The sequence below is a fragment of the Wyeomyia smithii genome, chromosome 3, assembly GCF_029784165.1.
Source record: "Wyeomyia smithii strain HCP4-BCI-WySm-NY-G18 chromosome 3, ASM2978416v1, whole genome shotgun sequence".
Lineage (NCBI taxonomy): Eukaryota > Metazoa > Arthropoda > Insecta > Diptera > Culicidae > Wyeomyia > Wyeomyia smithii.
The window spans coordinates 108,848,213-108,875,676 of record NC_073696.1 but is presented as its reverse complement, the minus strand read 5'-3'; the positions used below and the strand labels follow the sequence as shown (position 1 = coordinate 108,875,676).

The 27,464-nt window shown below is 39.3% G+C and overlaps 2 protein-coding genes across 6 annotated transcripts in view; one reads left to right on the top strand and one right to left on the bottom strand.

Annotated features, from left to right (window-relative positions):
- The window catches only part of LOC129726510 (uncharacterized), a 153,099-nt gene extending 140,883 nt beyond the window's left edge, over positions 1-12,216 (bottom strand). For 4 of the 5 annotated variants that reach the window (XM_055683316.1, XM_055683322.1, XM_055683319.1 and 1 more), the window contains exon 1: positions 11,355-12,216. The gene's annotated coding sequence lies outside the window, so the exon portion shown is untranslated. The remainder of the gene's footprint in view (positions 1-11,354) is intronic. The other variant, XM_055683323.1, reaches the window with a different exon arrangement.
- A 9,395-nt stretch (positions 12,217-21,611) lies between these two features.
- Positions 21,612-24,123, top strand: LOC129726508 (protein adenylyltransferase Fic). The gene is made up of 3 exons (XM_055683314.1): positions 21,612-22,689; positions 22,755-23,354; positions 23,412-24,123. Coding segments are annotated over exons 1-3 (1,500 nt in total). The 5' UTR covers positions 21,612-21,790; the 3' UTR covers positions 23,413-24,123.
- The last annotated feature ends 3,341 nt before the right edge of the window (positions 24,124-27,464 follow it).

Below are 27,464 nucleotides of genomic sequence, written 5' to 3'. Positions count from 1 at the left end.
ACTTTGCTTGGGAAGCAAGCATATAACGACCAATCAGAGGTCGAATTTTTCGTTTTGACAAGGCTTGACTATTTTCAATAGTACAATAGTGTGAATAATAACATTACAATTATCTTATTTTGGGAAGAATCTTAGAAGATTTTCCAATCTATTGCTGCAAGAACGAAGGAAATCCATCTAATACTAACCGATTTATTAGCATTTGAAATTGGACATATTTTTCACTTTTTTCGGTTTTAGATTTTCATTTCACATCCCTATGTAGCCGAACTTCCTGAGAGAAGTATTCTACTTCAAAAAAAAAAAAAGAATATAAACTGACAACTAACTCAATTCAAAACTTATTGACTAAAAAGAGAGCTCATCGTAGCAATTGAGGATTGTCGAAAATTGTTAATAATTTTATTTGACATAGCTTCATGTTTCAACACCAGTAAGTCTATGTTATTCGAATGTACCAAACCATGACGCTTCAAAATCTTTTTCAGAATTTTATTCCGAACCTGTTATCTGTGCAAAAGAGTAAAAAAAATGGGCGGTACAGCGGTACAGCTTGGAGAATTTCGTTTTGATTGGGAAATTGAACTTTGTTTACCTTGCCGTGCCTTAACAATTGCTAGACGGACAGGGCATTAATAAAAATTTGACATATGGTTGCTGTTACAATTCGCACAGCAAAAATTCTTACTCTCTTTCACAGGACATATAGCCTTTTTGTGAGAAGAGTCTCCACAAATGAGGCATTTTTGGTCCAAGTTACAGATTTTTGAACCATGGCCATAACGTTGGCAAATTCGCAATTGGGCTTTTCTCCTCCCCCAAACTTTCTATATAACTCCCACTTTACCTGAACATTATGGATGGCATGTGGTTTGTCAAAAAATTTTAAATTGTTAACCTCAGTGCGGTTAGCAAAACAAAGCCTGGGTGCTACATTCCGATTCGGAAATTGACATTCTGTTTACTATACAAAGACTTCGCAGCCGACTGTTTTAGTGTTGCGGGGCTAGCGCTACGATCCTACAGACACTAACAGTCTCTCCCAAACCGAGACTCAAACTTACGACGACTTGCTTGTTAGGCCAGCATCGTACGACGAGACCATCTGGGAGATAAGTCCGGTTAAAATGAATTAAATAATTAACAAGGGAAATTCCAGCTCTCTGACTTTTCTCGCCTCATGATTTTCGTTTCATTAGATATGCCAATTAATTCTGTTGGGGTAAGTTTGATGATCGGTGGTTGAGCGGTGATGATGATCTCATCAACGGTTTGATCGTTGGTGAGACCTTTCAAGACAACCTCGACCGGCTTGGCGTTCTTGATGTCATAGGTTAAAAATTTGTATATCTTATCAGTTTAATACTGAACAAGACGATTATAGCCTTTAATTGACTCAGCTAATAAGCATTTGCCGCTAATAAGCATAAGCAGTTGATGAAACAAGTGACCAAATAGTACCCAACAAATCGAAAAAAGGGACCAACAGTTGTTAGAAAATAGCCAGAGAAGTTATTGTTATTGAAAAGGATACGGAATAAGGGATTGGGCGATCTACAGGGAGAGATCAATCTTCAGGATCGATTCAGCTGAGCGGTCCCAGATCGATCCATCTAAAAAATCGGAGCTGCAGGATCTATCTCTGTTGAATCGATCTTTCAAAGCATTTTTTTTGAGCGCTGTGAAATTCACTGAACCAAGCGCCATTTTTTTAGTTGAGTTAAGTATTAACACCAGTGTACGTGAGAATGAATAATCTAGCATTCATGAAGAACAGAAGAAAGTATTCAATTGGTATCTAATCGTATCAAAAGGATTCTGATTGTTTTCAGAGGGAAATGTTTGAAAAAATTGAAGCTATTCATGTATTATCATATTATTATAATATTATTGAAAAATTTATGCAACATCAATGAAATTATCATGAAAATCAGATTTTTTCAAGAGCATTTAATGAGCATTAAATTATTATGACCATTCTACAACAGTTTATTGCTTGAAAATGCTGTTTCTGGCCAATGTTCTGCTAACTTTTTTCTTAAGCTAGCAGAACGATATTTTCGAAAAAAATATATTTAATGAAAAATGCACCTAAGTTATTGAAACTGCTCGCATATGGGAGCATTTATTCGGTATCTAATCGTATCAAAAGGATTCTGATTGTTTTCAGAGGAAAATGTTTGAAAAAATTGAAGCTATTTATGTATTATCATATTATTATAATATTATTGAGAAATTTATACAAAATCAATAAAATTATCATGAAAATCAAGTTTTTTTCAAGAGCATTAAATGAGCATTAAATTATTTTGACCGTTATAGAACCGTTTTGTGACTAAAAATGCTATTTTCGAATATTGTCTGCTAGCTATTTTCCTAAGCTAGCAAACAAATGCATTTTTCAAAGAAATGATGGAGCATTAAATTCGGCGATATGGCATTAAATGAGCATCGAATCAGCACTAAATTTTCATGCTATTAACTCTTTGTTCTGCTGACTTTGTACTTCCAGCTTAAGGGACATCTTTCGCGGAACGGATTAAAAATTCAATTTTATTAAAAAAAATGTTTTCAAAAGATTTTAATGAATTAAATCTTAAACATCTATAACAGTGACATTTTATTCTAAGGGCCTTGATTAAGGTAAAGTTATCTAAAACTTTCCAAACCAATCTACTTGGTTAGTTTGTTTTCAACAGACAAGACCGACAAGTTATTCAGGCGAGACAGCTTCGAAAAACGCCTGTGTTTCCATGAAACCCCATTCCACGATAAATGCGTGTATTTCACGTGAACTTCAATTGAGAGCGTCCCCTAATGCTATTCTCGCAGCGATGTCTTCGAAATCTTGTGATTTACATTTACATTAGAAAATTTTGTTCCGCAACCTCGTTGCAGAACAACGACAGCTCTCTAACATATTTTTTTCAATTGTTGTCCATTCGTAAGAACAAGATTTTCTAGCTGAATAGCTGCAACATGAGGCTCCATAGTTACCTTTCCCTTCGAGCGATGAGTTCTTGTTTAAATTTGTACAAACATTTGTACATCGCCGCTTGTGCTTTCTTCCGCAACATTCGAGAAGCTGTACGAGCTGTTTTGCCGGGTACCGTGGAAAGGGGTGAAATTGATCAGTGGGGTGAAATTGATCGCCTGAGAATTCGTGATAAAAAATACTAATCAAAAGATATTGCTCTTACAACATTAGGCAATATTAACGTGTCCTTAAACGCATATTTTGCATGATTCACATACCAGTCAAAGTTAACCCTTGCATGCCCGGTGCAATTTCTCATATTTTCGAAAAAAAATCTAACTCAGTCAAAACTCAATCAAATTTGATCAAACAAGCTTCCAAATAACAAAAAAAAGTTTGATAAAAGCTCAAAAAATGTAATTTTCAACAATGATCATTCCATACCATTAAATAAATACTGGTGAATTCGCAGGAAACCACAAAGATTTTAAGTTCAGAGCTAGTTTTTGAGCTTTTGCAACAAACCGAATTGAAATCTGTCTAACGACGATCAAATAAGAGCCACGATCAAAAAAAATTTAACCTGAAATATCGTTATTTTCGTTTCCAAACTAGCTGTAAATGATATTTTTCAGTACAGAAATCAACATTTATCTTTAGCATATCGAAAAAAATAATGTATGGATTTCAATGGTAATCAATTTCACCCCAATTTACCTCATAGTACCTTATAGAATTATCGAATTTATTTGATGAAGTAGACGATAGAAATTTCACCAATAGCCATAGTTTAGTTTTAAAATTATACTATTTCGGGAAAAATGTACATGAAGCTAGTTAATTAGAAATTGTTATAGAAATTGAACAATTTCACCCCGTTCCATGGTATTAGTTTTATTGAATCTGATGTATTTTTCGGCACATATATACTATAAATGGCCCCCTGCGCGGTACCTCTCGTGTTAATATTTCCCGCTCGGTGGCGCATAGTCGACAACCGTTTCAGGAATATGCTATTGCCTTACTCTTTAGTACCTCGTACCAGAGAAAAGCGTACACTGCTTCAAGAGTTCCAAAACACTTTACGCAGAGCGTAATAAGTTACAATGCTCAAATCTGGACGTAAATCTGACATACGTAATTATCGTGGAATCGCTATTTTCTCTTGCATTCCTAAACTCTTTGAGGCAATTGTCAATGAAAAGATATTTGCTCAAGTCAAAAATCGTATAACTGACAAACAACACGGCTTCTTCAAAGGCCGCTACATCCACAAATTTACTTGAATTCGTAGATTACTCATTGAATGAAATGGATAATGGGAACCATGTTGAAGCTCTCTATACAGATTTTAGCAAAGCATTTGATCGTATTGTGTTGACATACCAATGCTACTTTTTAAACTGCAAAAACTTGGAATTGAGTCTGGTCTCCTGAAGTGGCTTGAATCATATTTAACAAACAGGCAACAAGTAATAAAATTTAATGGAAAAAAGTCAAATCCCATTCGAGTTACTTCAGGTGTTCCCTAAGGCTCCCACTTAGGACCACTTCTTTTTATTTTGTACGTAAACGACATTTCCTTCATCCTCAAAATTATTGAAGTTCTAATATATGCCGACGACATGAAGCTGTTTTTGGAAATAAAAAATCAAGAAGATATCAACGTATTTCAAAATGAAATCCACACATCTTACATCTGGCGTAAGAAAAGCCTACTTGAATTTAATGTGTAAAAATGCAATGTAATATCCTTTAGCAGAAAATTAACAACGCCCAAAATTTTAATTGCATTAGGGAATCAGAATGTGAAGAAATGTGATAAAGTTAGGGATTTATGAATAATCTTAGATTCTAAACTTAATTTCATCGACCACTATAACACTATCATACACAAGGCAAACAACATGTTGGGGTTTATCAAACGCTTCTGCTAGAATTTTCAAGAGGCGAACACTATCAAAACTTTGTATATTGCCTATGTGAGGTCAATTCTGGAATACTGTAGCATTGTGTGGTCTCCTAGTCCTGGAGTACATGAAGTATTAATAGAATCAGTACAAAAGCAATTTCTACTATATGATCTTCGTAAGCTAGGTTGGACCTCACATCGTCTTCCGTCATATGAAGCACGTTGCATGTTGATTGACATTCAAACATTAAACGAACGGCGAGGGTACGCGATGGCTTCATTTGTAAACGATATCGTTTCGCAGAACGTTGACTCAGCAGTACTACTTTCTAAATTGAACTTTTATGCACCCATTCGACAACTTCGACACCGTAGTTTATTTGCTCTTAACCATCATCGTACGGAATACGCAAAAAATGGACCTATGAATAGTATGATGAATTCTTATAATCAACACTGCGAAGCCATTGACTTTACGATGTCCCTGTATAAACTGAAATAGTATTTCAAGTCCTTGAGGCTGAGGACACAAAATTAATCACAAAATTTATGTTTGTGTATATTGTGTATAGTTAGAAATTATTTTATATTTGTGTATAGTTAGAAATTAATGTAACCAGTCTACATATATGATTGACGAAATAAATAAATAAAGTCATGATAACAAGATTCTGTTTCTGTGTAATTTTCAGAAATTTTGACTGATGTTTCTGGTTCATTCTGCACCCTCAAAAACGAGTACCCGGGTGCAGCCCCCCTCCAATCAACACAACTGGCTGCAGTATAATTCTTAATGTATAGAAGAAAGTGAATCCATTGTAAACTTAAAATCAGAATTAATCCATTAATCCAGATCAATCCAATTCTTTCATTTCCCGTAATCCAGTTTTGAATACCATAATGATTTGGTTTTCAGAAATCGCAGGACCTATAATTATGATTCGGCATCGAATATTTTTTACGAACTGCAGCAAAAACTTCTACAAACCTGCTCTCAAGAAATCACAGTTCATGATTATGCAGGAATGCATTTAATGCTTTGTTATTATAGAAACGTTATTTGAATCTTATTTCATTGATTAAATACAGTTATATTTCATATAACTACCGACGAAAGTTGTCGAAAGTGTGATTTCGAGATATTCAAGGATTTTTTTATTACGTGGGCATCCTTGTCAATAGCGAACATCCAACGAGTGCAATGTCTACCTGGAAGACAATTCTAGCATTCTAACTACATACCCGGCCCAGCCACTGTCTGCCTGGTATACTGCAGGGTTCATACGTCTGCGCTAAAAACAATTCTCCAGTTTGCCACCAAGGATCCTACGCACAAAAATACCGACATTTCGCCGATCAGCCTCTTTCAGTGTCCACGCTCTTGGGTCATAGAGCCCACCGGGAAAATCAGTGTTTTAAGGAGTACTAGTTTTGTACGTGTTTGCAAGTTGCGGGACCTTAACTGATTAGAAGGTCCTGCTTGCGGAGGCTATCTTAAACCTCATTGGCGCAAGTAACTAATGTGGCCAGGTAAACAAATTCGTCGATGACTTCAAATCTATTTATCACCACCGCACCACCAAAATCCGATGGGCAACCACGCTCTCTAGCAACCACCATGTACTTAGTGCTGGCAGAGTTAATGACAAGCCCTATTCTTGAGGTTCCCTTTTTAGAGGCCCAAAGGCCTCTTCTACTGATCTATGGTTATTACCAATGATGTTTTTTTGTATGCCTGAAAGGCATTGGGACTAAGATAGCCACGGTAACCGTCTTGTTGATTACCCTTTGTGGCAGGCCCCGATTGCTGTATACAGATTACGAGATACCCGTACTCATTGATGGAGCAGGGTTGGTAGTAATGCTGTGCCCCAATTCGGTATGGTATAGTCAAAGAGACAAACTACCTTTTTTGGATTGGAATTCCATACCTGATATGGAGTTGAAAGGTAACGTCCGAAGAAGTAGTACCTAGCAAATACAATACCGATGTTCTTTAGGTGGTAAAGAGCAGGGCAGTGTCCGATAATAACTCCCGTGTAGAGACGTAGATCTCGCTTGAGACCTAGAAGCCTCTCTGTTATAGTTGGGTTTCGAGAGGTAAACTGTTAAGCTATTTTTCCATTCGTTAACTATTTTCAGCGTTCCCCATGTTTCGAATTCGCACTCAATGGCTGATTTGGAGGTACTCAGAAATAGCTCAGGGCCAATGAATGGCTGTGCTGATCCTTGTGTTGCGAGGTAGTCAGCGGTTTTCATTGCCCTCGATACCACAATTTCCAGATACCCAGAACAATAGAACACTAGCGTTGTGCTGCGCTGCACTGCACTCCCAACCTAATTTGGACGCACATGTAGAGGCAGTAGGCAGAGCATGGCCTCCAAAGCTGCCGTTGGTGTGGTGCGCATGGCACTAGTGATAGAGAGACAGGCCAGTCTTTGAACTTTATAATGCTTTGCTTGGGCTGTCACTTCATTTACCTTTGGCCACCACATGAGAGTGGTTTAAGTAATTCTTGACGATCTACAACGGACCAGATGTTTACCTTGAGACAGATCCTCGTCAAGTTTCGAGAACACAACTTGCAGACAAATCATCTTTTTATTGATTTCAAGGCGTCGTACGATACAGTGGAACGCAACGAGCTGTGGCAAATAATGCTTGAACATGGTTTTCCAACAAAACTAATTAAACTGTTACGTGCGACGCTTGACGGTTTCACATCGTGCGTCAGGACAGCGGGCGAATTTTCGGACGCGTTTGTGACGTTAGATGGTCTGAAGCAAGGTGACGGGCACTCGAACTTGCTGTTCAACATAGCTTTAGAAGGTGTAATACGAAGCGCAGGTGTGCAGAGGAGCGGCACTATCATCACGAAGTCACGCATGCTTCTAGGCTTCGCGGACGACATTGATATTATTGATGTTAACCGTAGAATAGTTGTGGAGGCCTTTACGGCTCTCATAAGAGAAGTTGTGAGAATTGGACTCACCATAAATACTGCTAAGTTGAGCGACCGGCGAAGATAATATTAAGCAGAGAGCCGGATAGAGGTCGACGACTTCGAGGCAGACCTCGCACGCGCTGGATGTGTGCTGTCGACGAGAATGCCAGAGCAGCGAGTGAAAGGAGAGCCTGGAGTAAAGTGAAGTAAGTACATTTTTCCTTGAGCTGGCAGTAGCCTCACAGAATTCACTCAGTGAATTTCACTGAAACTTTAAGGGTATGTAAGCCTTACTAAACCAAGCAACTTTCCCAACATTTTTTTTTTAATTTGTGTGGACTAAAATTTGAAGAGGTCTGATTTGTTATAAAAATAAATTTTCTTAGACATACACAAAACTGTGAAAAGGGTTTATGCTCGAGTCCCAGCTGGTAGGATTCAAGAGTCAGTAGAATCGTAGCATTAGGCTCGTTACTCTCTTGTACACCAACAGTTGGTTCTAAAATCAGTGTCGAGTAAACAAAAAGATCAAATTCCGGAAACAAGTTTAGCACGCAGTTTGCTTTTCCATAAACCAAAAACAAAATAAATTGAATTTTTGTAATTGGGGTACAGAGCGGGGGCCTAGTGTGGTCGGTAACGTCTCCGCCAACCACGCTCGACGCCTGGGTTCGAATCCCACCGCCGACATAGGTGTAGATGGTTGTGAGGTGGCGTGATCCACTCACAACCAACCCAAACTGGTCTAGATTCAATCCTAGCCGACACCGGGAGATTTTCTGAGGCGAAAAATCTCTGGGATCACGCCTTCCATCGCATGAGGAAGTAAAGCCGTTGGCGCCGGTCCGTTAATAAACGGGTCGTGAGTTAGGGACCTGGGTGTGGAGTCGCCTCCCTGGGCGTCGGTAATTGGCCACAACAGTGGCGGAAATAGACCGACGGAAAATAAGCGAGAATAAAAAAAAAAAAATTGGGGTAGGCGCGCGCACACTTGGCCACAAGTGAATGAAATATGACACGCACTAAGATATTTGTGGTCTGCGAGGCCTTGCGGTTAGCGTTGTCAAGGTAATAGATTCTCGCCTTGAAGAGAAGTGTACTGTGAAATTATTGATTTTTTCAGTTTAGCATACATATATTTAAAATAAACAGCAAAACAAAACATCGAAATCGATAAAGAAAAATCATTTCGTTGTCTGCAAGCGAAACGAAAATAACCGAAATAACATCAGCCCGAAGATCGAGCCCTGGTCGTACACTGTAACTGTCAGAAATGATGCTCATCAAAAAGGCCAATTCTCGCAGGTATAGACCGGTTTGGTCCGTGATGTCATCCGTTATAATTACCGTCACCATCGCACCGGTTCAATTTCTCGCCATCATCGCAGTGTTCTACTCGTTTACATTCGTTTTTTATTTAATAGAGAATGATACACGTACCTACGTAAATATCATATCACTGTCATACGACATAGCGGCTTGCAGTTATCTGGGCGATCACTTCAGCGTGTGCTCGCGGAGAAGCCAAACGTGTCATTCTAATCCCCGGTTGCTTGTCGCGCATTCAACGTCAGTTCAAACCAAGTGTTCCAGTTATCTGCGGAGGTTTAATATTATGTTACCACTTGAAAGCTAGCTTGTGTGTGGCATTCGCAAGAGTATGTTCCGAAAAAGGGGAAGCGAAAAGCACACCAACGAAGAGATCGCCGTTTTGAAGGACAGCCCAAAAACGACCCATATCGCATCGCCAAAATTAGTTTCAAAGATGTTTTGTGCTGTGCTGTGCGGCGTCAAGCAACCAGACCAAATCCTTCTGGCTGCCTGCTGGGAACCCATTTTGAGCGCTATCCAAACTTGTTCTGATACACAAAAAGGGTTGGTGCACAAAAAAACGGAGACTTTACGATTTATTCAATTTTGTTCTGCTCAACTTTATTTTGTCGTCTTCGTCTGCTCAAATTATTGTCTTTCCAATTTGTACCATCTTTTTACGTGAATGCTACGGTTACCGGCCGGCTGTCAAGGCGGGCGCAATTTTCAGTCACAGATGGGAACCGTAATGGGGCCAAATTGAAAGCGAATTACGGGGTTAGAGGCGTCCTTCGTTTTTCTCCCGCGGCACTTTTACCGGCGATATAACCAACATCTAATCGGGTCGTAGTGAACGGATGACCGCGGGATAGCAAAATTGCACCGATGCGATGCGATGAGAATCATCGGTTTTGCGTCATCTCGTTGTGCGGCTCTTTCTATGGAGCGCATACTTGGACCAGACTGGCTGTTGATTGAGGAGTTTATTTGCAGTAAGATTTTTCCATAATTGCGTGGGCGGTCGGCAACTGGTGAATAACTGCAGCGAGTTGCGTGAATGCTAGTAATTTGTTCATCAAGATATCATTTATCATTTATAATTACCAATGCTTCATTTTTTTTTTTTTTTTTTCAAGGATTTGAATAACCGGATGCAAATTTGCAATGGTACTGTTTTCTCGCCAACTAACGATCAGCAACACTCAATATAAATTGTTTTTATTCTGTAACAAGATCGGTGGAACGATTGTCACAGAGTGTGGCCCAGGTTTTCTGTGATAGGAATACCTTACAAATCAAGTTTCTCGTAATTTAGGGAAACAGGTAGAATGTATGATTTTAAGGAAAGAAAAAAAATAAAAGGTTTACCAATACTCCAACCCATACCTGAGACACGACCGCATTATTGACGTATGACTACGCGAATCGTTGTTAATCTAACGGCATTCCTCAATATTGCAATGATACTCTACTAGTATTTCGAATAAGACCATTAAATTTTGTTAATTCCACCTGCGAATCAAGAAAAAATCAGAAAAAAATGGGTGGTCTATGTAATTAAAATCAGTGAACATTCGGGAACTGAATTTTGGGAATTCAAAAGACACGAATAGACGATTTGAAAAGGAGAAACCAATAGAAACCTCCAGATTTATTGAACTCACTTTTTATCAAAAAATCTTATTTGTACGAGTAGATTAAGCTTGTATTCATTGAAAAACGTGAAATTGTGGCTTGTTTACATATGGCACATGGGCTCTTTTCACATGTTTAGCGAGAATTCACGTTTAAAACGCATGATAAGCAACTCGAGTGTAGGTATTTTATTGCTGTTCATTGAAATTTTTCGTGAGACCACTTCAGAATGTTTAAATATTACCCCATACATTATGAAAAATGCTCAAATAGATCCGAATAGCTCTCTTAATCATTGATACGTTTGAGACCGACCACCAACAAAAAGAAAAAGGAATCGAACTTTGTTCTGCCAAGATTATTATTCAACGTAAATAAAAGAAAGTAAGAATTGTCTTGTACATTGTCATAGAAAAACCTTTGAATACAAACCTATTACAGTACAGTAGGTATGTGTATTTCAAATGAGTTGGAATTAACAGTAATGTAACAAATTTACGAGTGAAATCAGTTGCACAAAATTAAATATTACAGGTAATAACCAGCTTGCGCTCGGTTACCCTACTGAACATACCTAAGCGGTTGTTTCTGTCGGGCCCGAACAGCTTTATCCGAGCCAACGATAGCCAGTGCCGTCCGGATCGCAGCTACTAAGCATGTGTCCCACAATTTAATTAATTTCCGTTCTGCTCTGTAGTCGTTATTCGAATGGAACCAGACTCTTAATTCCACTTGTATAACTTCGCTCTTTCGCTGTTTCCACTGCGTTCTTCCACCCAACGGTGGATTAGGAATTCTTCTGGAAGTATAAATCACAAAGCGCGGAGCACTATAAGCCCCCAAACAGGAACACACCACCGTACCAAACTCTTATCTGGGTTGCTTGCGTTATGCCACCCGAGTGTATAGATGGCATAGCATAACCATTCCACAAAGGGGAGCAAAACTAGCAGCAAGTGCTCTGAAAAGCCAGCTCTAAGATCATATCACAAATGAAACACAGCGTACACTTTTCGCACTTGCGTCTCGGCACTCACGAACATCTATTTTATTCATCCACTGTCGCCAAAAAGGTTCAATTTCGCGTGAACTTTATCAATTTGCATCGTCAGCCTTCGAGACAGCAGAATTTTCCACCTTTTTGTCTTGGTTGTTCAACCAATTTTTTGCTGGTTCAGTCACCACTTCCCGAGATGAAATTTCTACACACGACGTTTCACAGCGAAAACACTAGCTAGCCTTCGACTTCCTTTAGAACATTTAATTACAGTCTGTAATTTACCGATAATATCACGGATCCGCGCACGCACAACCTGCGAAGATCTATCAATGATTGAGGAAAATCGTGTAGTAAAAAGTTTTTCTTCCTCCACCACTGGCACTGCTGGTTGACCGTTTCTGTAACGAAGCGAGCGACGAATGAAGTTTCGTGAAGCTTTAACACGGGTATTTTGAATGTGTGTTCGTGAGCTCGGCGGTGGAGATGACAGATCCGTCAACATTCTTGACACGCAAGAAGGTGAAAATATTTTTTTTGCACAAACGTTTACACGCTTGTAGGAGTTTACTCTATGTTGAATAAAACACCAAGGTCTGTGAAAAGAGGGTTGAAGTCTGGGAGGGAGAAACGGATACGAAGCTGTGTAAGTGCCAAAATGAACCAGAATGAGCTGTCATCAGCTGTCAATTTGAACCAAGGAAAAAAATCATTTTTTTTGCGATGGGTATTGTTATAACTGATACCTTTCAGTTACTTGAAAAAATATTCATCGCAAAGAGTTTTTGCATTCATTGTCGTTTCACAAAATATTTTGGTTTGTTTTTACGTAAAATAATAAATTTCATAAGCCTCAAGTAAAAGTCATGCTAGCGTAATTCGATTATTAAACTTGCGCTTCTCTGGATTCAAGGTTTTGGTTACAATTTCGAACATACTTCACTACGGTCGAACTCAAAACTTTGAAAAAACTTTCATACAACGGCAAATTGAAAAAAAAAAAAAAACACAGACTCGAAAAACTAGTCTGTAAAATTTGCACATTATTCTCGTTTAAAAATATTTTGAAGGCTGTTCGACTTATGTGAGCTCTCATATGTAATTGTCAAAATGTGCGTGATGACAAAAGCAAAAATATTTTCTTCCTTCTTTTTCGCACGCAAAAACCAAACAAATATCAGCAACACCGTCAACGCGAATTCCTGATGTTACTAAAAACTTCGTTCGAGTCATGCATGCATTACAGCAAGAAGATAGTTACACGCTATCAGAAAACGACGCATGTGCGTGTTCTCTGTTCTGAGTGTAGTATTCGTTTCTCCCTCCCAGGTTGAAGTGCAAAAATAGGTCCTTTTTCCGAGCCTCAAACTAAGCTGTCAACGTTGTCAACATTACATGGCCTTTGCTTTGTTTTCATTGTTTGTTGTCTGTTGGGGATCGATAAAAATTACTGAGTACCAATGGCGTAGCGTGACCGGGTGACATTCGGGGTGGAAAATTCGAGTGTCACTCCCACCAGGTTGCAGTAAAATCAACCTTTTTTTTCAAAAATTGTGAAAGTTGGCGTTTTCAATTACACTAAATCTACCAATTTTTGAAGGTGACACGTATGAAAACTTTCCTCATGGGTGTCACCCCCTGATCAGTTTCTATTCTATTCTGTTGAGAATCAGAAAAGGTTGAAAAACGACACAGTTCCGTCACTATTTATAGAAAACTCGCAAAGGTAGTGTATACATTTAATAAAATTTCGTAACAAGTTTGGTACAAAATATTAAGCTGCGAACTTTGACTGTAATTTTAACAAATTTCCTATAACCGAAAATTGCTACGATACGAGCAGCAGAGAAAAAAAGGGTTAAAAACAATTTACGGAACTCTGGGCGAAAACGGTTTTATTTGAAATTATTAGGAAAGTTCAAACGAGCTGAAGTCGTGAGGTAGGTACAAGATATACAATAAATCTTTTATATAAAATTAAGTTCAACTTTTGTTTTTAAGAATCATGTGAGGAATGTATACGAAGCAAGCAACTCGAGAAGCATCTGCATTAAACAAAAACTCGCCTCCAGAGATCGAAACTACTCGGAGAACTCGAACAGAAGTTTTAATAAAGCACAGGTTGTTAGACTGAGCAAAACTGAACGGAGTTGGGCAGCTGCTGACGGAGCTTCAGTAAAGGCATAACTGAGGCAGACAAGAACTTATTGCAGGTACAATAGGGGGTTTTAATTTGAAACAAATACCTGCTTTTTCTTATACTAATCGATAACCGACCTTTCAGTAGGCATTACGTAATTTGTCTAAGATCTCTACGAGTTTTCTTTGATTTTAGAATTAAAAAAATATATTTGTTTTAAATTTTCACTAACTGGCAAGTAGTGCACAGAGTGACATTGATGTTGCTGGCTTTTGGGGAATATAACCCTGATAGTAAGCAAAGTGACATTTCCGCTGCTGGCTTGTGGAAAATATAACCCTGGTTCACGTGTCATGACAGAGATGCCAGATGTGAAGACATGTCTTAATATTGAAAACATTTGAGCGCGTGTGAATAAGTGGAAGCCTAATAATCGGTTGATTAACCGCACTCGATTTAATGTGTCACTGGCAATGTTGTAAACTTTCAACGGGGACCGTGTTTAGAGATTTCCTATTTATAAAGACATTGTTTTGTGGAGTGTGAAGATATTTGAAAAATGACCTGGCCTCCCTGTGTCATTATTCTTCATTATTCATTATTCTACGGTAGGGTATGTCTTAAAACCACTTACAGTTGTTAAAATTCGAAATCGATTTTCACAATAGTTTAGCTGTTTAAATAAAGAAAAGTCAGAAGAATATGTATTTCTTTTGAAATTTTTCAACAAAAGAAAAAATAATATACATACCCCTAAAACACCCTATTACAATCTTCACCATACACATAAGCGACGACTTCACAGAACTATTGGAGGGTAAGAGAGTTACGAAAAACCTGATTTATCTGATTTTATGAATATTTATATTGCATAAAATGTTTGCGTACGATACGTCTTGACGTTCTCAAAATATCGAAAAAAATATTATAGCATTATGATTAAGTACAACTTTTTGAGAACAACTTGCCAACCTCGGCTGAATATATTTATAAAATTTGACCGAAGTTCTCGCGCAATTTGATCCCATTTAATAAATTTGGAAACTAGTGACAATAGGATTATTTACCTACATCGCTCATTCATTTACATAAAGTTTCACTTTTCTTTTTAATTTTACCAAGAAGAAGAAATCCGTAGAAAACCGTTGAATCTACGGAATTACATGATATATTTCTGGCAGCTCTGCTCGCAATCGACTATATCACTCAAAATATTTTTCATATTATTGTTACGTGAAATTTTCTGTACTTCTTCATTTTCTGTCATTTTGCATGATTTATGTGACAAACATGACATCTACGTGAAAACCACATGCACACTACGTTTTATCACGTAGCATCTAGGTTAACTTTGCTACGTCGAACAGAATGAAGTACCGCGTGAACTCTCCGTGCGAAAATACACAGAAATCAAAATGGCGAAGCTGTTGTGTAGTTCAGTCTCTGAACACAAAAAGGAATTTCTCGAAGACTTAAATAAGTGAGCCTTAGAAAAACCATAAGAATCCCTTACAGATTTCACACAGATTCAGTTTGAATGAGAAGGAATTACCTGAACATAAACAGTTGCAGTTAACAGTAATTATCGCCGGCAAACGTCGCAATATCAGTTTGTCATTTTGCATGTCGTTAAATTCATTTACGAATTGGCGATTTTGCATGCCCATGCGACTTATCATGCAACATATTTGGATAATTTCTGAAAACTTATTCCAGTCTATCAAGAATTTGGGAAACCACAATAGAAAATTTTATGTGCCTAAAACGTAGTAGCTATCAGACGATCAAATGCTTTTCACTTTACCGGTAGTTGAATTCTACGTGAAACTCACATGAAATGCATATGTCTACTCAATAAGATTCACATGATAAATCATCTCAACATCTCATGATGAACTCGAATGACAATCATGCAAAATCTACGTAAAATGACAGTGGAAAATGTTCACATAACTTTTCCGGTAATTATAACGTGGAAAATATTTTGAGTGTAGGAACACCGAAAGCAAGAATTAGTGCCATTTCTGATTAAGATATTTGCTATATATAATCTCAAATATAGGTGCTATTCCCTGACGTAGTCGTATTGATATTGTTATCTTCGTTGTTCAGGAATCGGCTCCAGACACAACAAATTATAATCAACAGAATAGTTAATTGGGCCTCTCATAGTGCGCCGGAAATGTGATGTGATGTCGCTACCGTCGCCGTAGAGCGAACGGCCTAGCCAATATATTTTAACGTCAGTACCAACAAGAGTGAAGAGTACATACACTGATGAAAATACAGTCTGTTTAGCGACGGTAGCAACATCACACTTTACTTTAGTATTTAGCATAACGAGGGGTATTGTTTGGAGGAAAATTCATGGCACACATGCAAAATTTTACACACTTTTTTCAGACCGTTTGTTCGTCGCCTGTTAGTCTGTTCTCTGTGGTTATACCATAATTTAACTACGTTTTTCATTGTAAATACATCAATTTTACATTAAATATCATTGTCCAGAACAATAAAAAACATTGTTTTCGTCATTTTTACCCATGGGCGCAACTAAGAAAAATTTCTAGGGGGGGCTAGTTTTCATACATTTTATTTAAAAAAAAAGAAAAAAAGAGTTGAAATGCGCAAATTTAATAACGAATCAAATAGTGTCGTAACAGAAGAAAAAATCACTTCAATCGGGATTGAATCTACAAAACTGTATTGAATATCTTGACCACAGCGTCAAAGCTCAAAGCTTTTTTCGCTTGATAAACGGCTGGGTAGTGCGTACCAGCATACACGCCAACTGGCCAACTAACATAAAATAGACCCCCAAGTCCAAGGCTTAATGCCATATCCCTACTTCTACGTTGTACCGACTGAAAAACAAGTAACCAAGGGAACATCGGTGAACCGGTGGGAACTTGGTCGTATGCTGACAGGGAAGGGGTAGCTGTTCTCCTTGGAGAGCAGCTTGTTTGAGCGTCTGTTCCCTAGGATAGGAGCGGCTTAAACAGCGACTGATCCGCAGCGGACTGGTGAACTAATAGCGAATTTCTTTATTCCACCAGCTCACTTCGTTTTAACCTGGAAGCAACCTAACTGCTGTCAAAACTCTTCTCTATTCGCTCGATATTGACCCAGTATTGACCTGGCGTACTGCCCGAAGCGCACTGTAAAATTTGTCAGCTTCAGCCGCCACCGCACGTGCTTAGTTCGTAAACAATAATCTGGCATCTCTTTCTCACGTGCGTCGTAAATTGCGATGTCGTTTTTTTATTACTCGGCAGATTTGCCCTAACACAATGGAATAAAGAAATTCGCTATTCGCTAAGAAATGAAGAAATTCACTAAGAAATGCGGTGTCTCGCCAGCTACACGGACTATCTAAGGTGGAGAACAGACGGACGACGGAAAGCGACAGTGCATGAATCATGAACTGCACGCGCTGCTTGGAGAGAACCCCATTGCATACTTGGCGAAAGTCGATAGATTGCGGTTGGCCGGTCACGTCGTAAGAATGCCGGACGACAACCCTGTGAAATCACTTCTCTTCAGCAACCCTGCATAATCTCAGATTGATAGACTTGCGGGTAATGAGTCTCTGGATCGTCTGGGAAACTGGCGAAACACAGCCCAAATGCTTGATGCTCTGATAAGAAGTATGAAATGTATTTATATTGAATACAATCATTCTCTGCAAAATTCTAGGGGGGGCTTAAAACTTTCTAGGGAGGGCCGTAGTTGCGCCCATGTTTTTACCATGAAAAAGGGCTGTTGTTATGTATCTTAACAGCATTTTTTCAGGCATTTTCCCCATACATTTAGAAGTCACTGACAATGTTTTTCATGGTAAAAATATGGTCGGTGATAGATGCAATAACGAAAAATGTTAAAACATGGTAATGACAAAAATCGTTTGCAAGCTTACAGTAAAAATACCATATTTTTTATGGTTACAATATAAAACATTGCCTGTTTACTGTTCTCACCGCAAAATACATCGTAAATTTTTTTTCGGGTGTGCTGTTCTTTGTAATGAAAAGTTGAGTTGAGTTGAGTTGATGGCTAGGCCCTTGTCCTCGGAGTTGAATTTTTGCAGCACATAAACTACTCTGTTCCGCAACAGCTCATTTGTCGAGCGTTGAGAGGCCATTACCCCTGTGTACCAATTCGAGTTGACGGTGTTGCTGATATTTGTTTGGTTTTTGCATGCGAAAAAGAAAGAAGGAAATATTTTTGGTTTTGTCATCACGCACATTTTTACAATTGCATATGAAAGTTCACGTAGGTTCGAACATCCTTCGAAATCTCTTTCAACGGAAATAACCCGAATTATTAATTCAGGTACTAGATCAAACAATGCACTCCAAATATTTTTCATATTATTGTAACGTGAAGTTTTCTGTACTTCTTCATTTTCTGTCATTTTGCATGATTTATGTGACAAACATAACATCTACGTGAAAATCACATGCATACTAAGTTTTATCACGTAGCATCTACGTCAAATTTGCTACGTCGAACAGAATGAAGTACCGCGCGAACTCTCCGTGCGAAAATACACAGAAATCAAAATGGCGAAGCTATTGTGTAATTCAGTCTCTGAACACAAAAAGGAATTTCTCGAAGACTTAAATAAGTGAGCTTTAGAAAAACCATAAGAATCCTTTACAGATTTCACACAAATTTAGTTCAAATGAGGATTACTTGAACATAAACAGTTGCAGTTAACAGTAATTATCGCCGGCAAATGTCGCAATATCAGTTTGTCATTTTGCATGTCGTTAAATTCATTTACGAATTGGCGATTTTGCATGCCCGTGCGACTTATCATGCAACATATTTGGATAATTTCTGAAAACTAAATCCTTTTCACTTTACCGGTAGTTGAATTCTACGTGAAACTCACATGAAATGCATATGTCTACTGAATAAGATTCACATGATAAATCATCTCAACACTGTAAAAAATCGACACGTTACTGCCAAGTGGATTCCACTTACTTCTGTGCTAATAGATGAAACATTTCATATCTACGTGGAATACACATGCGTTTCATTTCACTGCACAAAATCAAGTGTCTTACACTTTGGTTTGCCATGTCATGCATACCAAAATCAATCATTTTACGCTCAGATTTCAATGGTTACACACATCAAATGCAAAAACACGTTAATATACCGTGGATTCCAATAAAAACCGATGTGGGTCGACATAATAGAATGATTAGGTTCGTTTATTGACATTCATATGTGAAGAGCATTAGGGATTAGCGTGCGATTTATTTTCAGTGATCATCTCATGATGAACTCAAATGACAATCATGTAAAATCTACGTGAAAATGACAATAAAATATTCACATAACTTTTCCGGTAATTATAACGTGGAAAATATTTTGAGTGTGGAACTTCTTCTCATGAGCGGTACACTCAAAAAAATCACACGCTCATACCAAATGCTCATTACACATGTATACCAATAAACCAACCCGCAATAATTTGAACATGTCGACCCATATCGATTTGCATGACATAGCAAACCGAAGTGTAAGACACATGATTTTGTGCTGTGCACTTAAACGCAAGTGTATTCCACGTAGATATGAAATGTTTTATCTATTAGCACAGTAGGAGTGGAATCCACTTGGTAGTAACGTGTCGATTTTTGTATTTTACAGTGTACACAGCTGAGAAGAAATCATAAATGGAAAGTGACAACAAAGTTTACAAAAGGGAAAAAATCACAACAAACAATTTTTTTTAGCTCATTAAACTATAAAAAAATGGATTTAGACTGAACTGAAGCTTCATGAGCTATTACTTAATAAAATTGTTTGTTGGGTTGGCAGTTTGCTCATCGAGTCGTGCAACAGTCCCAAAATGTTGAGCTTATGAGAAAAATGTTATTTAACTGTAAATACATCAACTACACATCAAATATCATTATTCTGAACAATTAAAATCACAGTTTTTGTCATTTTTCACAACAAAAAAGGAGGGTTGTTTCATATCTTAACAGCAGTTTCTTAGTTATTTTCCCATTTAGAAGTCACTGACGATGTTTTTCATGATAAAATTATTGTCGGTGATTAATATTTAAATAAAAATATTTTAAAAAAAGGTAATGATTGGAAGGTCACAACAACAGTGCCATGTTCTATATGGTTAAAATGAAAAACATTGACCATTCTGTATTATCACCGCGAAATACATGACATTTCTATTCAGGTCTTTTTTTTACAATTGCATACCGCGCTTAAGCTGCAGAAACGGTGTTTGCACCAAGGGAATGGTATTGTAGCCTTCAAGCGTTACGAACATCTATTTCTGTACCGTTTATCCCAAAACTACTTTCTCTGCTGTCACAGTTTGCTTCACTTTGTTTTGGGGCACAATTAATAAACTAAATATCACTTAGAATATCACATACCATGTAAAAACCTTGAGAAATTGCTCAAAACTGTCTGATATGCTATCAATAATTGCAGTCAACATTTAACCGGTTTGCCCGAATCGACATAAGAAAAGGGTGAACTGACCATTTTTCGGGTGCCAGTGCCAGTGATGTTGGTAACGCGTCAAATGTATGGTAGCTGACAGCGATGCCATCCCCGTGGTTTGCATCGCCGCAAAAACTAATTAAATATTAGAGTGTAGGTTTAATTCAATTTTGCAGTCAAATAAATTGTCGTGTAGTCATTAGGGATGGGAAATATCGACTAAAATGGCTATCGATAATTATCGATAAATTCCCTAATACCATCGATAACTATCGATAATTATCGATAGTTTGACAACTAGAACCAGATGGAGAAAAACAACAAAATGTTGCTCCCGTTGTGGACAGGAACAATATTTAAAAGTTTATTCGCACACATAATTCGCACTTAGGCGAAATCTTGTCGTTGTCCGTATAAGGTAGAGTGAGCGAAAATGAGTATCCCTCAATTTTCTAACAATTTTAAAGGGGATTTCATGTGAAAGCAAACAATCATCGAATTCTCTTTAAACAAAGCCTAGGCCAATATATTTTTTCAGTTCTGGCATCATTGTGGAGTATAAATGCCAATGCGAGGAAAATATCAATAACTATCGATAACGCGGAAAGCTTAACGATTCTATCGATAGTCGGCAACTATCGATACTATCGATAATTATCGATAGGTTTCCCATCCCTAGTAGTCATTAGGGATGGGAAATATCGACTAAAATGGCTATCGATAATTATCGATAAATTCCCTAATACCATCGATAACTATCGATAATTATCGATAGTTTGACAACTAGAACCAGATGGAGAAAAACAACAAAATGTTGCTCCCGTTGTGGACAGGAACAATATTTAAAAGTTTATTCGCACACATAATTCGCACTTAGGCGAAATCTTGTCGTTGTCCGTATAAGGTAGAGTGAGCGAAAATGAGTATCCCTCAATTTTCTAACAATTTTAAAGGGGATTTCATGTGAAAGCAAACAATCATCGAATTCTCTTTAAACAAAGCCTAGGCCAATATATTTTTTCAGTTCTGGCATCATTGTGGAGTATAAATGCCAATGCGAGGAAAATATCAATAACTATCGATAACGCGAAAAGCTTAACGATTCTATCGATAGTCGGCAACTATCGATACTATCGATAATTATCGATAGGTTTCCCATCCCTACTAGTCATAGAATAATAATCAAAACAAAAAAAAACGTCTTCTGTCATCATCGATGGAAACAAGAAAATTCCAAACAATCCAGATTGACCACGTCAAGAACAAAAGTTGAGCCAGCTGGCAGAAAGTCGTGATTCTTTTTTGTGAAAAACTATTAACTGATAACTAATTATCGCCACGCGATGTGTTTAGCGTCTTGTCAGTAAAATTTAAGTTTTCCGAAATGTGTTGCGTATGCGAAGAAACATCACCTAATATAATGGGATTCCGCAGGAGATCCCATACGATGGGAATTGGTTCTGATTCAAAAAAATGGCGCGCTCGGATGAATGGTTATCACTATTTCGTCATCTTTCTTTGTGGCTCGCTCGTATCTCTGCTGATGTTTGCCCTGTTACACTATGTCCCAAGTTATCGGTCGCTTCCGTCTCGCGTTGCACCACACCATCTACCGGATGGGCGTTTCTTACAGATAGCGGATGAGGTGCGAGTGCTAGAACCTTACATGTCAGCAATCAAAATTCCCGATCGTATTGATGCCACCGAAACGTCGAGTGGTCGGAATGACCAGTACGATACTAATGAGCAGGAAGCGCTGAGTTCACTGAAGATGGCCACGGAAATGAAATTGATGGGAAAGGACGATAAAGCGCTTCGACTGTTTCAGCATGCATTAGCTCTATCGCCGAAGCATCCGGAAGTGCTAACGAAGTATGGTGAATTTCTGGAACATTGCCAGCAGGATGTTGTTACTGCAGACCATTATTATTATCAAGCACTAACCGTGAATCCTGCATATTCGGATGCATTGGTTAACAGGCAGAGAACAGCGAGGATTGTAGAACACTTGGATCAGAAGAGGTTCGAACGGTTAGATCAAAAACGTGATGCTCTTTCGTCGGTTCACGCTATGAATGCTGCTTTGAAGCGTGCAGAAAAAGAAGCGTATATCCAGCATATCTATCATTCGGTGGGTATTGAGGGGAACACAATGACTTTGGCACAAACTCGGTCGATTTTGGAGACGAAGATGGCTGTTGATGGGAAGAGCATTGATGAACATAATGAGATTCTTGGGTTGGATGCAGCTATGAAGTACATCAATGCAACGTTGGTCAATAAGTAAGTACATAGTTTGAATGAAATTGGTGTCAGTTTTAATCAACAGTGTTTCGTCGATATGATAGGAATGATTTTATAACAATGAAAGATATTTTGGAGATACATCGGCGCGTTCTGGGTCACGTTGATCCAATCGAAGGAGGTGAATTCCGTCGTACGCAGGTCTACGTTGGGGGTCACATACCTCCCGGTCCCGGAGATTTATCGATTTTGATGAACCGATTTGAAGTTTGGCTTAATTCAGAACAATCTTTTTTGTTGCATCCGGTCAAGTATGCAGCCATGGCACATTATAAGTTGGTCCACATTCATCCGTTCAGTGATGGAAATGGTCGAACGTCCCGTTTACTGATGAATACTTTGCTAATGAGAGCGGGTTACCCTCCGGTTATTATTCAAAAGCAGCATCGGCACAAGTATTACGATTATTTGCAAATTGCTAACGATGGCGATATTCGGCCATTTGTGCGATTCATTGCGGACTGCACCGAGAGAACTCTGGACTTGTATCTCTGGGCGACGAGTGATCTTTCCAATCCGATTCCTCTGTTGGCTCAGGAAAGTATGGCCAAAGGAATTCCGCTGATCGACGGGTTTGAAGAGAACGTGTCCACGACAACGGAAAGTGGCGGAACGGGGGACACTATACGGATAGGAACCATTTGGTGAGTTTTACCAAATTTTAAAATGCACTAGTAAATAAATGTATCATCCATTTGCAGATATTTGCTTGGATCGTTGCTTATTATCGCTCTAGTGATACTTCTCTTGTACCGGAAACCACATCCAGTAGTGATGCTGGTGACGGTATAGAATCGAACGTTCCTTTCCTTGCGTCAGAAAACCTGAGACAAATTGCGATCGTCGCTAAGGTAAGCAAATAGTTAGGGCATCATCCTTGTTGATATTTTAAAGAGATTTAGGCTTTTCAACATGCTGTCCCGTTGGGGGGCTTTTTCATTGTTCTCAAGCATATAGGCACTAGGTTATCCAATTTATAAATATCAAAGTTACAGGAAAATTACTGTGTATATAGAAAATCGTCTACTTTAGGTTTTGTAAATATATTGCACGTTAGAATAATGGTCTGCAAAGCAAAATTATTTTTAAAACCTTACAAATGCGCTGGGTACGCACAACATATGAATTCCGAATGAAAGTAGACTTATAATCAACTAGTTGATGTAGATAATGTTTCACCAGGGTTTTGAATATGATTTTTTATGCTAACTTTATTTAATCAACTGTGTTAATCAGAACAAAATAGAATTTATGAATGAATTGTTAACTTTATGTGCATGTTATGTTATTATTTATCCGGTATGATTAACAATTTGTCAACTAGTTTTCTGTCTGTGATCTTAGTAGCGTTTTTTAAACAAGAATAAATATAATTAATGAGAAATGAAATCAGCAAACGTTCTTTGAATGATACCTACTGCGTTGTGTAATTTTGGAAAGAAAAACCCATATTAATCAGAATAAACACTGCAGCTCTCGTTCGATTCGAAAGATAGAATAAAGAAAAGGTTTTCCTTAAAGTTTGCTATTAGATTTAATAAAAATAATTTTCTCAGTCCCAGAAGGGCAAAGAGGGTAGAGCTGTCCGAAACATTAGCAGGGTGGCCACGCAACCGGGAAAAAATCTAGAATCGTTTGGATATGGAGAAAAAACCAGGAATTTCACTGAACATTACAAGCCGGGGTGAGATTGTGGGGCTTTTTACGGATGTCACTTCACGGTGAGAACGAAGTGAAAAAATCTCACGGTGAAAAAAGACGCGTGCAAATCAAATGGGAATCACTTTTACCGTGCCTATTACGGTTGTCATCTCACCGTGAAGTGACTCCCGTAATAAGCCCCTGTGTCATACAAACTCATTGTTTGTCAGCCATCTCATGGTGATCGCAAGACCAAAATTTCTTGTGTAGATTTCCTCGAATACTTATCCACAGGGGGCTCTTGTGGCTGTCAAACTCCATACATTTTCCATCTACCACTCATTGATTCTGGTACCAGCGTTTCTGGTACCCACTTTTTGGTTGGTTTGCCCTAAAACAAGTGAAATAGAGTAAACGTCCCATTTTTTCGGTAGACTTATTCTCGAGTAAATGTCGTTTTAGATGGAAAAAACAAGAGCTCAACATTTGTTTTCAGTACAATGTGCACTTTCAATGAATAAGATAAGTTTTATAAGTATTTGAAATGAAATATCACCGCCGTGATGAATATATGATTGGTAGGCAAAATGTTGACGTTTATAGGCCCCTGCTTATCCAGGAAAGACTAGTCTACTGACCCGTAAAAGATGGCTGACAAGTCACGGGCTGGATGGCACAATCTCACCCCGGCTGACGGAATATTTAACTCATTTCTTACAGTGCATAATTTCAGTTTTTGTTTTTATTCATCTTCCTCTTGGAAGCTAACTTGACCATGGTAAGCTTTCCGGAAGTAGAAGTCAAATGGTTCGAATTTAGAGCAAATGCTGACAGATATCACCAAGAATACTCAGTACTCACAACTATTGAGTATGCATTCGACGAAGACATTGCTGACTTCCTACCGCTGTAGCGAGAAGCCCCTTGATACTTTTTGTAGAGATCTAATAGCTGGTTCAGGCAAGAACCTTCCTGACTATTTTTTTTGTTGGCTAACGGACCGTTCACCGGTCTAGGGCCGAACGAATTAGAGATTTCCAGCTTCTTCTGTCTTGGGCAGCCGTTCGCCAATCTCCTCGTACACCAGCAGATCGTGCATCTTCTTCCACCGCGCACATCCACCGCGTGCGAGGCCTACCACGGAGTCGACGGCCTCTCCCTGGTTCTCTACTGAAGATGTATTACCGTCACTATATCAGCATGTTTGTATACCTGGTACAACTCGTGGTGTTTTTGGCTTTACGCTCAAAAACACCGAGCACTCGTCGATCAGCTTCCTTCAGCGTCCATGCTTCATGTTCGTAAAGGGCCACCGGGAGTATCAGCGTCCTATACAGCGCTAGTTTTGTGCGAGTTTGCAAACCACGGGACCTTAGCTGGTTACGCAGTCCGTAGAAAGCCCTGTTCGCAGCTGCAACTCGTCGTTTCACTTCACGGCTCATATCGTTGTCACATGTCACAAGCGTACCAAGATAAACGAATTCGTCAACCACTTCAAATCGTTCCCCATCTATCTCCACCTCAGCACCAACACCACGGGGACTCCCACGCTCTCTGCCAGCTACCATGTACTTCGATTTGGCAGAGTTAATGACAAGTCCCAATCTCGCTGCTTCTCTCTTAAAAGGTACGAAGGCCTCCTCCACGGTCTTACGGTTGATACCGATTATATCGATGTCGTCCGCAAAACCAAGAAGCATGTGAGATTTCGTGATGATCGTACCGTTTCTTTCGACGTTTGCTCTTCGTACTGCACCCTCAAGAGCGATGTTGAACATTAAGTTGGAGAGCGCATCCCTTTGCTTCAGTACATCCAACGTTACGAACGTGGCTTATGTCCCGCCAGCTATCCGCACGCACAATTTTGATCCCTCCAGCGTCATGCGACTCAGCTTAATTAGTTTCGTAAGGAAACCGTGTTCCAGCATGATCTGCCACAGCTCGTTTCTTTTCACTGAGTCGTATGCCGCCCTGAAGTCCACAAACAGATGGTGAGTCGGTAAGTTGTACTCCCGGAACTTATCGAGGATCTGTCACAGGGTGAAGATTTGATCCGTCGTGGAACGCCCCTGTCGGAAACCAGCCTGGTATTCGCCAACAAAGGATTCCGTTAACGGTCTCAATCTGAAGAACAGAATACGGGAGAGCACTTTATATGCGGAGTTGAGCAACGTTCTGCCTCGATAGTTGCCACAATCCAATCGATGGGCCTTCTCATAGATAGGGCATATGAGGCCTTTCAACCAGTCGTTCGTCATTTGTTCATCCGCCCAGATTCTTAGTATTATCTGGTGGATCGCATAGTACAGCCGCTCGCTTCCCGCTTTTAGCAGTTCGACCGGGATACCGTCCTTACCAGCGGCCTTGCCATTTTTCAGCTCGTTAATCGCCTTTTTCACCTCCTCTGTGTTGGTGGCTCCACAGCTTGTTCGTCACTCATAATCGTCATCCTGTTCCTGCTCTGCTCATCCGGCTCCTCACCGTTCAATAGCGCCTGAAAATGCTCTTTCCACCTGACTGCAACCGTCGGTTTATCAGTAAGCAGGTTCCCGTCCTTGTCATTACACACCAGCACAGGGAAATTCCTGCTTCTGACTCTGTTGACAGTTCTATAGAAGCTCCGCACGTCGTTTTGAGCATAGCTGTCCTCTGCGCTGGCGAGAACCTGCTCCTCGTACTCGCACTTCTTCCAACGGTGGGTTCTGTTTTCGGCAGCTCTTGCCACCCTGTACCTCTCTCTGTTCTGACGCGTAGCCGCAGTGAGCATGCGGCTCCTGGCACGGCTCTTCTCATCTGTCGCTCTCTGGCGCTCGGCATCGAACCAGCCATTAGGCTGTCTTCCACGCGTCATACCTAACACCTCTCTCGCAGTCGTTTCGATGGCGCCGTGGATACTGCCCCACAGCCCATCTATGTCTTCCACTCCTTCCTCCTGCTGTTCTGCGATCCGTTGATCCAGCTCGCTGGCGTATTCTACTGCCACGCCATCAGCTTTCAACCGCTGAATGTTGAAACGCGTCGTTCTCTCTGTGCTAGATTTCAGCACGTTCGACAACCGTGCGCGGATCTTACAAACGACGAGATAATGGTCAGAGTCAATGTTTGGTCCCCGA

Bases quoted from the DNA above. Each gene is read 5' to 3' on its own strand.
- LOC129726508 (XM_055683314.1), top strand. From the start codon at position 21,791: ATGTGTTGCGTATGCGAAGAAACATCACCTAATATAATGGGATTCCGC. The intron at 22,690-22,754 runs GTAAGTACATAG...TCGATATGATAG, and splicing joins AATGCAACGTTGGTCAATAA to GAATGATTTTATAACAATGA.